Source organism: Corapipo altera, unplaced genomic scaffold (assembly GCF_003945725.1).
Source record: "Corapipo altera isolate COAL_440 unplaced genomic scaffold, ASM394572v1 45, whole genome shotgun sequence".
In the NCBI taxonomy this organism is placed as follows: domain Eukaryota; kingdom Metazoa; phylum Chordata; class Aves; order Passeriformes; family Pipridae; genus Corapipo; species Corapipo altera.
The window spans coordinates 5,599,103-5,614,895 of NW_020884877.1; the positions used below are offsets into that span (position 1 = coordinate 5,599,103).

The window sequence follows — 15,793 nt, forward strand, 5'->3', positions numbered from 1 at the left end:
ACCTCATCAGTGTTAACCATAATGAAGAGAAGAGTCTCAGAGACGTAGAGAAAAATACTGCACTCCAGTAGGCAATGCCTGTCCCAAAAAGAAATAGAATCAGGGACACAAGGGGGAACCATGCATCCTGACTACTCAGTACAGCAGCATCCACCTCTGGTAGTGACAGTGATTCCCATATCTCTCTAAACCAGTTAAACCTGCCAAAAACATGAAAGCAGTATTATTTATCACTTCCAACTGTGTTACAGTAAGATACCTATCAACTATTCCTCCTACTACAGCCTTTTAAACAAAATCACAGTCAGGTGCTCACAATGACTAGAGATAAAATAATATTCCTCCCCAGCAATAGTTTTACTGAAACTTCTGTTTTTGAAACTGTTTCAAATAAATAAATAAATAAATAAATAAATAAATAAATAAATAAATAAATGATGCAGACTCACCCCTGCAGAAACACAACAATGCTTATCAGAGGTTCTACTTTGTAGGGCTTAGCTGTCCTAACTAGTTCAAGGGAAAAGTCTGAACACTGGCCTAGAATCAAGAACAGAGAGTATCTGTGGTTACTATTATGTCAAGAACTTTAACAAACATCATTCACAACAAAAATAAATTCAGACAACGCTTTGAAAGTTTACTTGAAAAGATAACCATGTCTTGTAACAGTACTGCAAGTCTGCATACTTCATCACCAAGGCCCTTATTCACTGCATCACTCACATTAGGTAATAAGTCACAAGAGCTTTTAGAGACATTATGGAGTTTGTTAACAAACACCACCTGCATTTTAATAAAATGTCTTTTGTCTGAAGACATGGCTCAAAGTTATTCTGCAAATCTCATCTTCATGCAAGAAATAAAGTGGTTTCTGCATACTAACAATATATTTTAAACTTTTTAATGTATTTTTAAGTAGACTTCTGTTAATGCAAAAATAGTGTGCAACACAAATAATTCATGAAGAAGGGATTGCAGAATAAAATGATACAGAAATATTCTGCTACAACACAACCTTGGAGACCTACCAGCAAACAAAACCAAAACCAAAGAGCATAGATCCATGTATTTGCATAAGTTGAATGACACTTAGCTTAAAAAATTCACAACTAGCTGGTCTTTCATTGGTAAATTGATTAAGTAATTGCTCTAAAAACACTTGTGACAGAAAAAAAATAAATTTCTAGAAAGCTACCTGTTGATCTCAATGTGCTCAATTGTCCTCCATAAGTAAGAAGAATATTAGAGACAATATAGACAGGAAAAGCACCAGCATGGAACCTTACTATCTGAAAGACAAGGATATAAGGATAACTATCTACAAAAATATATTAAAAAACACACACATAAATATTATCATGAAGTCAAGATGATAATGCAATTAGAAAATATTTCTTAAAAGATTCAAACAGTTTCTCCTCTTTATGCATAAGTATTTTATAAACTCCATTAGCAATTAATATTACATATGGAAAATACTAGAATCTCTTATAAATGGCTTAATCAAACATGTTTTGATAAATGACCAAATTATAAACACTTTTTTCCCAGTCACAACAAATATTAAAAAAATATAGTATCATACATTTCAGTAAAATAAGTTTCAAAAAATTAAAAGGCCACATTCCAAGCAAAATCTGCATATAGTTAGATATGTTTTTAGGCAAAGAATTTTTAGAAGCAATTACATGTCTGTATTAATTGGCTTCCAGTCTCCTGAGTCATGATTAATATACAAATAGCACATAAATTCTTCTAAAATAACAACAACATCAGAAGTCGTTCATATAAATGCATACATTCAAAGAGAGAACCTTGGCAGTAATATTCCAGCACTACACTTAGGTGCTTGCAAATTAATTACTTTTTAGACCCAGGAAACTGCAGATGGCTAGTCTATTTTTACTGATACCCATGTTGAAATGTATTCTTCATTGATAACCGAAGAAAATTTGTTGAAAAGGAGCATATGGATCTACTCAGACTTTTCCCCCTAACTTTTAATTGATGCCAAATGTATTTTAAAGTTTTAACACTACTGACTCATCAGACAAGAAAGTTAAAGTGACCTATAGTGTCATCCCTTTTAGAGATATTGAGCTAACCACAAAGTGAAATGCTCCACATTTACAGCAGCTCTTTAGAGCTAGAGTGCTTTTCTAATCCTCTGAAAACTGAGGCCTGACATTTTTCCAGAAGGGGTGCCCTGCCAAGTGACACGGTTGTGAAGGGATCGTTGAGTAGTTAGTGTTCCTCTTGGCATCACGAAGGAATCTGAAGTACCACAGCAGAGAAGGGAAGAAGTAAACATTTCTATAGATGCTACTGACATAAAAAACAATTTAGGCTTTCTTACTTGCCCAAGAACCTGTGGAAGTGACGTCTTCAGAATTACCTTGATAAAAAACAAATATTTTATACAATGGTAAGCATAAGTACAAAATACTTCAATTTTTAAGAAGCTAACTCAAGTATTAGAATATAGCAATCCTACAACTAAAATGTACACCACCCTACTACTGACTTTTTAAAAACAAATGCTTTAAAGTTTTGCTTAGAGTCCAACTTTCAATACTATTCTGCAGTTGCAAAATACTTGTAACGATACATTTATAAAAAGGTCCAACAGCCCATCTTTAGATTTGCTTATTATTTATTTTGATTAATTAGCTACATGTTTTAAAAAACTAAATTAGGGATAAATTATACAGCAATGCAAACTAGCTATAAAATAACACTGTATTACTCACTTCATACTGACAGTCTGAGGAAGAGTAGATATTTAACTCTGGAGCCCTGCTGTCATTTTGAGGCTGAGCAATATGCAGCTTTGCAGAAATCTCAGTAAGAGATGGAATTCTGAAACAGCAATTTAAATGGTAATTGTTGCCCTTATAACCAAAAAAAAGCCAAACATGCCTTAGTTTTCAACAAGAGTAAAGCAGATCTAGTACACCAAGTGTCACCACAAGCTATGAGCAAAATGGTATAAGGAACTTGTTAATCTTATTGCAAAGAACTCCATGACATTCTCAATCCTCAATCCACTCTCCTCTGAACTATCAAGGGCATAGCACTAATGAAAGCACACGAGTTCAGGGAACACACTGCCTCACAGAACAGGTAAATATGCTGAGTGACAAGATGGGAAGGATGGATTCTCAAGAATACAATTCGGTTTCCTGTAAGTGTTATGCTGCTAGAAAATACGGGGAGGAGGGGAAAACAGGAGGTATCCTTAAGCCTTCGAAAGTAAACAAGGAAGACAGTTTTCCAACCATCTGATACACAGTCAGGTGGTTCAACTTTTTTGAGAAAATTAGTGAGAACCATTACACAAACAGTTAGTAGGTATTCTTATTCTGAGAAAAAGTCAAACCAACTTTGTCAACAAGGTCAGAAAGGTAAAGATGCAGAAGCCATACAGTTCAGACTGGAGAAACTGTCTCATATCAGAAATATTACAACAGGATGCAAATATTCTCAAAAAAAACCAAGAAGTAAGTTATAATTGTTAAATTTCTTACTTTGCTACAACTATTGAGTCTTCATGTGACCAGGGTATATGAAGTCTGTAAACACTAGGTTTTCTTTCTGAAATGGAAGAGAATTGAAAAATATAAAATTAATTACAAATGAGATGTGGCAACTGTCTGTAAAAACTACAATTCCAGTAAAACAAAGGTGGCATACCAAATCACTGGGCTTGCAGTTACATTGCAATTGATACTGCAATGCAGATCAGTGCAGTTAGCAGGAAACAAAAATGACATTTTTTAACTCAGGCTGTTACAGGACAAGACAGTGAGAGACACTGATGTTCAAAGTACTGACAGTTATGAGAAAACTTCTGCATTTCAATACGAAACTGAAACCCTAATCTAATGAAATCCATCACTTTTTTTTTTAAACAGAGTCCTTTAGCAACCCATCTTGTTTAAGCTTAGGTAGCTCAGCATTCAAACTTGAGTTCCATAATTAGCAAATAAAAATCGTCGCCAAATGCGCTTTTCTTGAGGAACACTTTCAACATAATGCAGAATCCTGCTGAAAGTTCAACTTCCCTTTGCTGAGAAGTAAGAAAAACAAACATCAGAGGACTAATTTTTCAATTTTTTGAGCTATCCTTCTTAATAAAAAGTGGGAAGTGAGAGATATTAGCAGAGACAATTGAGCAGATTATAACACTACTGCCTAAACCTCACTGCATGAGAGGACTTCAGTTTCTACCAGCTTCAGTCTTGAAACTTTCCAAGAATTTGTTTTATACATTTATACTTTAGAAGACGTATATTTACCTTTGACTGACTGGCAGTGGCTCTCTATATAAATTTTGAAAGCTTGATATATCTAGACAATAAAAAAAATAAGTTAGTCACATTCTCCCAAGAGCAGTTACATTAGCTCTAAAAATTAAGGAGCATTCTTACTTGGTTGAAGTGCTGGAGCTGTACATTGTAAAGTAAGCCAGTTGCATTTAATAGAATTTTGCTTGAAGAAAGCCCTGCAAAGGATGCAATGTTTTCACTTATTAGATAAAATTATCTGAGAACTCATTACATCTTCGGATTTTTTTTTTCCAGGAGACCTATGTGCTTTTACATCTGTTAGTCAAAACCCCCATATTTCTTATTTCTTTGTCTGTTACTAACAAAAGCAGTATTAACTTTAGTGAAAAACAAACCCCCAAAAACCTCCAACATGAAATTTTTAGGTAAATTTATTATCCAAAGGTTAGTAATATTAGTTTTCCATTTCTTTCAAAAGTAATATCCTGTACTTACCAAATGAAAAAAGATGTGTCACAGGAAGCTGTACTGTTCTGGAATCCTCTTTGAAGAATTCACAGCCCAAAGTATACTGCAATTCAGGATATTGAAAACAGATCTAAACCAAGCACAAGACTATAACATCTTTGTACTTGACAATCACATTTCACAAGTGATCTCTATCTTTGCTTACCCCCAACACTGTGTATTACTAATTCAACTGCAAGATGTCCCTGTCACAACTATCTAAAGATACACTCACAGATGAACATTAAAACTCGCTTTAGCTGTGAATAATTTCTTGGGTCACAGATTATAAACCACAGATGCAGAAAGTGTATTTGTGTCACAGAAAGGAATGTCAGATCTACTTACACTAGAAATTCTTCAAGTGCAGTGTTCTGCCATTTTTAGGACCAACTGGAAAGGCCTGCCAGACCCAGCTGGGTAATATGCAAAGTCTGTTTAGATTCACTAAAAGTGTTCCTCTTGTTGGGATTCTGGGAGCTCTTGATGCAAAGATATTCAACTCATTTGTGAAACTCAGAACTATTAAACTATGCACACCTCAGTCTACCACATTATTTGTGGTCTCAGAGCTTGCAGAGGTATCTGACCTATGCTCCCCAGAATCCATATGTGTTGTCTTCAATAATATATATATATTCTCTGCTACCCTGGATAAGAAAAATGACTGTTCAAAGGCATAAATATTCAGGAATGCGTACAGTATATTAAGAAAAACAAACCATTAGAATTTACAACAAGAAGTCCTTAAAAACTGATTTGAGAACTGTTGCTTCGTATGTATGTATGCTATTCATGCCTTGTGTTTGGTATTTTATCAAATGGAGCGTTTCTGAGCTTTCAGAAGATAACAAAAGCTACCTTCAAACCACAGTGGAGTGTAGGTCTATGGTTTCTCAAAGTAGCTTAGCATAAATTTAATATACTTCCTTTTCTTTCTGTCACAGCACCTGAGTTATGAACACACTAAGCGAGCAATTTCTGCATCCCATAATTTTTTACCTTATTGCCGACTGCAGCTGGTACCTGAATGACAATGTGGGACAAGGAAGGATAGTCCTGAAGTTTCAGCATTACAACCTTAAAAAGGAAAGGAAAAAAGAAACAGAAGGAAAGAAAAAAAAAGCCATTACTGAACATACCCCTCAGCTTTGCCCCTTGCCAGTTTTCTACCTGTTGTACCCCTTCCTCTGGAATACAACTGCATGTTCCAGTGCTGTAAACAGAACAGATCTTCCCTTATGACTTGCAACTACTCCCCAAAGCACCTCTCCCTCCTACAAATTATGTACAGTACTTACCTTGGTGGTTGGAAGTAACTCAGCTCTCCAGGATAGATCAGTAGCTTCCAGGCTGTAAAAATCCATGCACATGAAAGGATGAGCATATTCATTATGCAGGCCCTACATTATGGCAGAGGATTAACATACCAGCTTTTCTCTCTCTCTCTCTCTCTCTGGATTCACATTTTAAATTGAGAACAAGTTTGGGTGTACTGCAGTTAGCTATCATTGTAATTTATCAAACTATATGATTTCAGATAGTGCAAATCTTGTTTTGTAAAAACAAGTTCAACAAAGCTCCAACTCTGTCATACACAAAACACGTAGTTGCATTATCAGGCATGCAACTTCAGACACAAAATGAAAACTCTTCATGAGCTAAAAGAACACTGGCATTAAATTAACATGCAGTTTTATTATCACCTTTGAAACATCAGAAGTACTGATTCTTCCTATGGGAACATCTAAAGTATACCACATAAATCAAAAATTCTGTTAGCTGCTAAAGAGCTTGCAGCAGTTCTAACATGGTGTGTATGTACATTGAGTTCCTCTCCAGCTCTTTTGTAGGTCCCCTTTAGGTACTGGAAGGTTGCTATAAGGTCTTCCTGAAGTCTTCTTTTCTCCAGGCTGAACATACCAACTCTCTCAGCCTGTCTTCATAGGAGAGGTGGTCCAGCCCTCTGAACAGCTTAGTGGCACTCCTTCAGACTCATTCCAACAGGTCATCATTTTTCATGTGTTTGGGGACCCAGAGCTGGATACAGCACTCCAGGTGGGGTCACACAAGAGTAGAGTAGAGGGACAGAATCACCTCCCTGGTGGCCACACTGCTTTTGATGCAGCCCAGGACGTGGGTGGCTTTCTGGGCTGCAAACACACATTGCAGAGTCATCTTGAACCTCCTGTCCATGAACACCCCTAAGTCTTTCCCCAAGGTTTGTCTCGATCCATTCACCATCCAGCCTGTACTTTTGTTGGGATTTCCCTGACCCAGGTGCAGGACCTTGCACTTGGGCCTTTTGAACTCCATGATGTTTGCATGGGTCCACCCCTCAAGCCTGTCCAAGTCCCTCTGGATGGCATCTCATCCCTCCAGCATGTTGACCATGCCACACAGCTTGGTGTTGTTGGCAAATTTGCTGAGGGTGCACTCAATCCCACTGTCCATGTTGCCCATAAAGATGTTAAAAGGTGCTGGTTCCAATACTGACCACTCATCACTATCCTCCACTTGGACATGGAGTCATTGACTGCAACTCTTGGAGTGCCACCATGCAGCCAGCTACCAGAACCATCCAGATGCTACAAGCTCCATAATTTTGGAATCCAGCACAGCATGTAGTGTCCACAAGAGAGCAACAAGAACGACTTCTCACTGCTATGAAGGTCAAAAATACAACTTAATGAAGAAAAAAATCACCTATTTTGAGAAAACCTATCTTTCCTGTTCTCTTGGTGAAACGAAAGCATGAATTCTTTACGATAATAATTTTACTTCCCAATCTCTTCCTTCCTACAAAGACTATTTATATGCTTTAAATTCAAACACAATCCACAAGATCTATTTGGATAAAGAACAGGAACTGCTCATACTCACCACATCGATGAATTACTGTTCATGCAGCCATAAATCCAACTACTTGTGTCCTGTAAAGTTAATACCATAAAACAGTACATTACCTATATGTGACTGCATTTATAAATATATTGAAAATACCAGTTCTTTACTCTAAACAATGCAGGAGTTAAAGCTGCTGATAATCTCCAAAATTTCTACATGCTAAATATTTCAGTATACCAGATATCAGCAACTGTCTCTGGCAGCAGAACCTTGGTGCAATTAACTTACTAAGAGAACAAACTTTCAGCTTTGTCTCACTCCTTTTCTATTCAGTGTGTCCACAGCAGCTATCACTACAGTGACCAAACTCTCATAAGGATGTTAAATGCTGAAACATAACAGTGAAGATGATCATAAAAACACTCTCTCTCAGATTTCCTCAGTTATTTAGAATGAAAGATATTCACCTATCTTTTTTCCATTTCACAATGAAGTCAGACTTCTGTGTTAACACCAAGTGATATCCTCCATTAAAAGTCTGATATCATAATCTTGCAATTACAAGGATGGAAAGGTAAAGCATAAGACTGAGTGGTGGGGTTTCTAGGAACCATTTTGAATAACTTCAATTGGCCACCATTTCTATTTATGAATAAATACAAGATTAAGCAAACAAGCTTTCATAATTTGTCTTCAAAAAATACCCATCTTACATATCATGCTTTATCTCTTCTAACTTAAAGAAATGTCTCAAGGCACTATTTTAAGTAGTAGAGGAATACTTTAGATATTTCATGTTCTACTGCTCCCTCCCTTGAGAATTTAACTGTTCTGAAGCAAAAGCACCATGATGCAAGGATCTCAGATATTGTTTTCTACCTCCTTCCTCCTCCTCAAGTTGTATTAACCCTGTCTTCAAGACACTGTATCCAAAGTTATCTTATTAAAGTACAACTAAGATTACAACATACAGGTAAACATTGAAGTGCCACTGAGAAGGACCATTAGAAAAGCACCAAGGACAGACAATCATTTTTCACATTGGTGGTATTTCCTAAGGGGAGGAGTGGCAACAGGGACAGGCAGGATGGAACAGGAAAGTATGTCAATATTCTTGCCACTAATCTAAAATATGTAAATTCTGAAAAGAATATTTATCCACCTTCAGTTTGCCAAGAGACTAAATTAATTCTTGTAAAAAAATTTTAAAAAATTTTGGCTGAATGCCTGTGTCTTGAACTAAAAATATAAGAGCTGCACATTATGGTGTCTCCTCTCAATAGGAGACAATGGAGATGGTGCTGTTTCCTCATCTGCCTTCCATTCTCTTCCACTGCTTAGTGAAAGACATTTGTAGCCTTGCAGACTCACTTTAATTGTATTGTGGGAAAGCAAACCTATAAATAACTTTCCCAAATTAGAAATATGGGAAAAACATGGCAGCACTGAAAAATAGCATCTTCATTCAAAACCATCAATACAGAACTGCACCAAAGTAAAGGACCAAGTAATCTAGAGCTAACCATAAGAGTCAAAAATAAAACATTTGATGTTCAGGTGGCATTGAAAGTTTCAGATCTTGAACACCAAGTGTGACATGCTACAACAGGTAGTTACAACAACATCTTACACAATGCATTAAGCTGTGAATGTAAATGGATGTCAGCATTTCAACAACTGTCCGTTAAACTATCTTAAAACTGCAGCAAATATAAATTAAAAAAAACCACAGCTTTATAAACAAACTCCAGACATGAAAGAAGTATTTTCTCACCAACATACTATTTTCACAGTAAACATGACTGTATGATTTTCTGTGGGTTGCAAGAGGAAATGTGAAATATTTTCCATCAGAATCCTTAAAAGAAAAAAAAAAAGCTCATTAGTTAAAAAAACAAACAAAAACCACCAAAATAAATACAAAAACACAATGAGGAAAAAACATTACTTACATTGTAAACTGAATAAGTCCATTTTGAGGCTTTGACTGTAATCCACATGAAAATTCCTACAAAAAACACATGTTTTTATATGCCACACTGCAGGAACTATTATCCTTTTATCCAAAATCTTATATTTACTTAACTTTTACCAAGGTCTTCTCTCGTATCCGTAAATGGGCATAAACTTCATAAGTTCTAATCAACATTGAGGGTTGCTACTGCTTAGAATGACATGCAACAGTTATCACCAAATTCACAGGAAACAGCAAAATCCTAAGATCTTGTTATTAAATACAAATTGTAAAATAAAAACCCTACGGATCTTGAAACACAGATCGAAAGGCAACAAAACAAACTGAATGTTACTAATGTAATTACAGGGTGACTGATTAAAGCTGAGTCAACTACAGACTCAGTCTTTGCTCCTGTCAGCCCTTTTAAAACTGATACAGGCTGTGCAGAAACACATCAGCAATGAAGTGAATAACACGTACAGAAAACTGCAGCAGTTCAAAGATATGTCTGGGGAAAAAGAGTAAGACAGAATAATGAAGAGATCAGAGATACAAACAATGTCAATTGTCATGCAAGAAGGTTAATATCTTTCTTCCATGTAACTAGAGTAACAAGTCCATCACAGAAATTCCACAAAGTGTCAAGAGCTCAGCACAAATAAGGAAGATGCCAACATGAAATCCAATTTAAACTTATTCCTCCTTACTGCTAAAAACTGACCCCAAAAAAGGTGAACAAACAAACAAAATCAGTTTCCCAACCTCTCTGGGCACCTCTTCGTTTGACCACCTTCCTGGGTGAAGTACTTTTTCCTAACATCCAACTGGAATGTCTCTTGTTGCAACAGGATTCTACTGCCTATTGTACTATCACTGCTCACCTCCAAGAAAAATCTAACTTCATCTTCTCTCCAGTCTTTCATTTAGGTAGTTGAAGACAGCAAGAGGATTCCCCTCAGCATTCTCTTTAGGGTGAAAAACTGCAGTTAACTCAGCCTCTTTCCCCTGCCTCCTATGCCCCAGGACTAACCATTTTGGTGGTCTTCCACTCCATACTCACTTCAGTATATGCCAATGCCTAAATCCCTTCTTATAAAAGGTGGCCAAATCTGGATGCCAAAGTACAAACTACTTTAGTATTTCTGCAGTATCTTACATTGAGAAAATCCCTGAAATAAAATCGTTTTCATAAAATGGTTCAGCCCAGGTCAGCAAAACTAGGAATAAAGCTGTGCCCTACTAAAGTTGTATTTAGTTCCCAAGACTCCACACAGTCAAAATTTCTCACTTTTAGCTACCATTCTCAGGAAGGCAATTTACAAGGAAACCCTTGGTGTGCAGTCCATCTTACCCTGCCAGGTCATGGCAAAAAGGAAGTGATTGATGAAGCAGATCTGAATATTCAGGATTTCCATGAGCAGCACAAAACTAACATAACAGCTCTATAACACCCCTACTATCCCTCTTGCAAACACGGGATGTAAGAGTAGATTAGACTGTATTTTTGACATCCAGCTATTCCCAGTCCCTGAGATTTTTTTATTGGACATCCTGGTGTAAATATGACTCCTGTGCATCCTCCAGAATTCAAGCTATATAAAAGTGACAGATTTTTGCTCCTACCCCTTTTAAACTCTTTACTTTTAAAACCAAAGAAAACTGATCATTTAGGTCTGTATCCCACATATCATTTTAGCAATGTCTAAAGAAGGACAAAGTGTATTCCAAAACATTGTTAGTGAGAAGATGAACTAATAACAAAGGAGCATCACTGAATCCTATTCAAAACAAAACTGCTGCACACCTGGGAGTTCTGTAAAAACTTCAGGATTTTCCTCAAATATCTTTGCAGGGTGTCTTACAAAGTGGTGATTCAGTACAGACATTCTCTTCTTTGGATCCTCAGTTATCTAAAAAAAGAGCACATTATCAAATTTTTACCAATGTGTATGATTTAAGATCATCACATGATCACAGCTAACAAAAACAATAGAGTTTTGTGGACGAAAGGCTGGAGAGATTGTGAGAAGACATAGTACCTTTTCTATTTTAAATTCAATAACCTGAACAGAAAAGTGCCATCAATAGTCAATCAGTGCAATACAGAAAGTATACATGTCATAAAAAAGTCTACAAGTTTATAGTTAAAACTTCCAGAAGTTTTATATCCTCACCTACTCTTAACACACGGAAACCATTCCATTGAACTTTCTCTATAGACACACATGCATTCTTCCTGAAATAACACACTTATGCCAGAGCTTAGGAAAAATTCTCACACTTAGGTTTACTAATCTCAGCTCACAAATCCAGCTTGCTCTACATCTCTTCTGACTATTTCAAGCATCCAAACAGCTGTAAAGCTACAACAGGATTCGCTTTTGTTTGGGGATGCGATTTTTTTGTTTGGTTTTTTTTTTTGTTTCATTGGTTTGGTTTGGTTTTTCCCCAAACAAATTTTCCTGGACTAATTTTTGTTTCAAAAATTGTGGTCATTGGTACTGATTTCTGAAAATTTTTATCCTCCAGCACAGTCAGTAAACTAGAGAACAACTGTACTCCCTTTTTGACTCTCTAAATCACACATGAAAATGAGTACACATGAGAAACGAGAGAAGTCTGCCCCAAACAGCTTCAAAAAGAACACCTGGAGTCCTTCCTCCTCTATGTCTGAGGCTCTGCTCTGATGTATTTTCAACCCTTTGGGCCTTAATTCCAATTCATGATAATTACTGCATAACATCGTAGAAAAAAAATTGTACAATATGAGATTCTCCAAGAGTTTTCAAAAAGTAAGTGTAGGATATCCATTTAGAAAAGCAATAAATAACGGTAGCTGGAGGTGCACAAATATGCAGGTACTTTACTTGCATTCTATTTTTGTAAGTGGTTTTTGAAAAAAAAAAAAAACTACCTCAGATGTATGCTGGTCATTATGATCACCACACATGCTTTTTCATCCTTTGTATAGTGGTCAGAGGAGGTGACTTGAACACACACTGAGAGGTCACATTCACAGCTAAAAAAATTTGTTTATCCTGGTACAAGGTCAACTGAACCTGCTGCATTAGAAGAAATGTTTGGCCCATACCCCAGCAGCTATAAAGCATCAAGAAGTCAATAATGAAAACTGAGTAAACCTCTAATTATTTCTGACACATTGGTCAAACAACAAAGTCACAGAATTTTTCGGTGACTGGGACAAAATGACAACAATTTTCTCAGCATGACTTAGAATAATCAAAAAGGAGTTTTCTGTAAAATAGGAAGATATTTCTCCTGACTAGGCATTCTGGGATGAAAGAAGAAAGTGTGATGGGTAAATACATATACAGACCTGCCTTGTATTTTCATCTATGAGATCAAATAAAGCTCTGATGGTAGCCAGGATCAGTTCTTTGCACCTAGAAGAAAGAAGAAGTAAAATTAAATCTAGAAAGGAAATATCCAGGGTAATAAAAGTGGTCAGAAGAGACATCACCATAATATTATGCTACAGTTAAAATATGGTATAAAGTGATAACAGCAGAGAACAGAGGTATACACAGGCAGTCAATTAACCTCTGTTCCATTACTTACCACACTATGGAGAGATGGTCAGTTGAGGCCCAAGCTCTAGGCACAGCTGAGGTCTGTTTGGGGAAAGAAAAAAGTTAATCTTTTGTTAGTATTCAACATTTTCAAATTATAAGCACGTCTTTCCCCTCCTTATTTAAATACTTGTGCAATTATTAAAAAGAACAGAGTTTATCTTAAGAGTTTCAGGGCCTAGAGTACCACAGAATGACTTCTTCAGTCAAAGATCTTACAAGCAATGAAGCACTTGTAAAGTGGAAATTATAAAACAAAACCACCAAGTTATCTATGTTAGATAGCAGAGACTAATGGTGAAAGGGTAAATTATGGAGTGGAGGAAACTTACCAAAAATTTCTTCAAAGACTGCTTCTATGACTAATCTTACTATTTTAGTAATTGATCCTGGCACACAAGAATAGAAGCATGCCAATAAATCTGCTGTAGAAAAACCAAGGGCATTCTCAATGAAAAAAAGCATCAGAACACCACGCAGAAAGAACTGGACAGTCTGAAGCTATTCATTTGTGTAAGTATATTGCAAATATCGCATTTTAAGGACTAACAATATCAAAAAAACCTCCTACAAATGCAGCTCATCACCTGTCTGCACAACCTGAAGCTATGAACCATTAATGCATTACACCTGGGACGAAAAAAAAACCCCAAACTGAACAACCACAACACAGCCCCCAAAACAAAACAAAGAACTGGTACCACTACTCGTAGAATCTCATGCAACATTCTGGTCACCAACACTCAAGAGAAATGAAAGTAGAGCAGATGCAGAGAATGGTTACTAGGACAAAGGGAATGCAGAGTTAATCTTCTTAGCCTAGCAGGATCTGAGCTGAGACTATTTATAGACAGCTTTCTGTACAACAGACAGGGAGGTAAACACCAAGGGAATGACAACTATTTCAGATAATATTTCAAGCTGATGTCAGAACAAATGCGTTAAAAGACTGGTTTGTGCAGTAAATGGAAGTCAGAAATTACAAATTGTCTCCCTATGCTGAGGGAGAACAGGTAGGGAACAGGTTGATGGAGAGGGGATGGAATGACAAACCTGAATACTTTCTGATGTCTCTTGATTAATTTGGAAAGGATAGACGCCTGCAAAAGCAGAAGACTAGACTTGATGATCCTCTACATCCTTTCTATTCCTGAATTCTTTGAAAAACAATAAATACAAAAAGAAGGCTCCAAGCTAGAGCTCTCTTTCTGTAATCAAACAAGAACTCAACTTCTGTGCTGCACATCTGCCAGTCTCTACACACATATCTCTTGCAAAAATGCAGGGAAATAAAACCTGAGTTTTGAAGCTGAAACAGTGCAAGAAGGTCATAAGCAGAAATGGTACCAAGTGGTAGATTTATACTACATCAACTATTTATGATCTTATAACCACATACTATCTACTTTGTGTTTTCACGTGTAGTATTTTCACATTTATTTACACTACGCTGCACATAGAGACTGTAATTAGACACCAAAACATGCATTCCACAAATGGCTATCTAACATAGCTCCATGCAAAACCAAAAAAATAGGTTGCTTGTTTACCACAACAGATAAGGCACTGTCATGTTGACTCAATCTCGGTAGAAAAGCCAGTCCTGAACGAACTTGGTAATCTCTGAATCCTCCCGCCACAGAAAGGGTAGTTAAATTTCTTAAATCTTGGGCCTTTAGCATCCAATGATTGTTTACAGCTGTATAAAAATCTATAAAATATATTAAAATCAATCACAATTTTCCCATAAGCCTATTTCATATTAAAAAAGGCAATATAAACATCAAACTAAAAGTTTCCGAACCCTAGAGGATTGAGCTCTGATTGGCACTTTTGATTCATATAAGAGAGGAAAATTATTGGTTTAGCCCCAGGGAGTTAGGAAAGACAGATACACTTACACTTTCTATACCAGCTGAACACATACATTGTTAAAAGCAGCAAACCACAGATTTATTTGAAGGACAACCATGGTCCAGAAACACTCAGCAAGGAAGCAGCACTGCATTGAAATCAGTTGTAGGACGGAGAATTAATACAAGCACAAGAAATCAAATCCAGCAGCTAAAGATAATCCATTCCTCTTGGGTGTCACAAACAATAATGAAAATGAATATCTCTTCCCCTTCTCTTGGTATCTACGTGTAGCAGCAGAATTATCACTAAGGACATATTTAATCAGTACAGTTTAATCAAATCTAGCTTTTTCAGGAAGTGTATAGTACATGCATAATGATTATTCTTTATCTTTGTGCCATAGTTTTTTAGGTGAGGAGAAAATATGACCTTTTCTGCAAATACATTACATAAAATATAATATTATATCTATATTAAATATTCTTACCCCCAACACCTTTGGGCATGAAAAACATTAAATTTACAAACTTCTACCAAAATTACACTATTTAGGCAATTAATTTGATAAAGAAAGCCATTACAGAGCTCAAGGTTTAAAAGAGGGGAGAAAAAAGGAAAGAAAAAACATCACACATTGGGGAGCTTACAAATTTAGTAACGTGACCTGCAACTTATTAAAATTACAAATTATTGAGAGCTCCAGGCCTTGCCCAGAAACTCAAGTCCACATAATCCATTTAATA

The 15,793-nt window shown here is 36.3% G+C and overlaps 1 protein-coding gene across 3 annotated transcripts in view; it reads right to left on the reverse strand.

Annotated features, from left to right (window-relative positions):
* PGAP1 (post-GPI attachment to proteins 1) overlaps positions 1–15,793 on the reverse strand; it is a 30,573-nt gene that overhangs the window by 6,026 nt on the left and 8,754 nt on the right. The window contains exons 1-18 of one of the 3 annotated variants that reach the window (XM_027637426.1): positions 13,526–14,126; positions 13,183–13,235; positions 12,941–13,007; positions 11,408–11,513; positions 9,599–9,654; positions 9,421–9,504; positions 7,683–7,732; positions 6,101–6,152; positions 5,802–5,879; positions 4,788–4,863; positions 4,434–4,507; positions 4,302–4,353; positions 3,531–3,597; positions 2,754–2,862; positions 2,360–2,398; positions 1,199–1,292; positions 450–540; positions 3–200 (exon numbers count right to left, since the gene is read on the reverse strand). In XM_027637426.1, the coding sequence (XP_027493227.1) occupies positions 3–200; positions 450–540; positions 1,199–1,292; positions 2,360–2,398; positions 2,754–2,862; positions 3,531–3,597; positions 4,302–4,353; positions 4,434–4,507; positions 4,788–4,863; positions 5,802–5,879; positions 6,101–6,152; positions 7,683–7,732; positions 9,421–9,504; positions 9,599–9,654; positions 11,408–11,489 (1,202 nt within the window). In that variant the 5' untranslated portion in view covers positions 11,490–11,513; positions 12,941–13,007; positions 13,183–13,235; positions 13,526–14,126. Of the gene's footprint in view, positions 1–2; positions 201–449; positions 541–1,198; positions 1,293–2,359; positions 2,399–2,753; positions 2,863–3,530; positions 3,598–4,301; positions 4,354–4,433; positions 4,508–4,787; positions 4,864–5,801; positions 5,880–6,100; positions 6,153–7,682; positions 7,733–9,420; positions 9,505–9,598; positions 9,655–11,407; positions 11,514–12,940; positions 13,008–13,182; positions 13,236–13,525; positions 14,127–14,743; positions 14,905–15,793 lie in introns of those variants that run through there. The other 2 variants (XM_027637425.1, XM_027637427.1) reach the window with 2 other exon arrangements.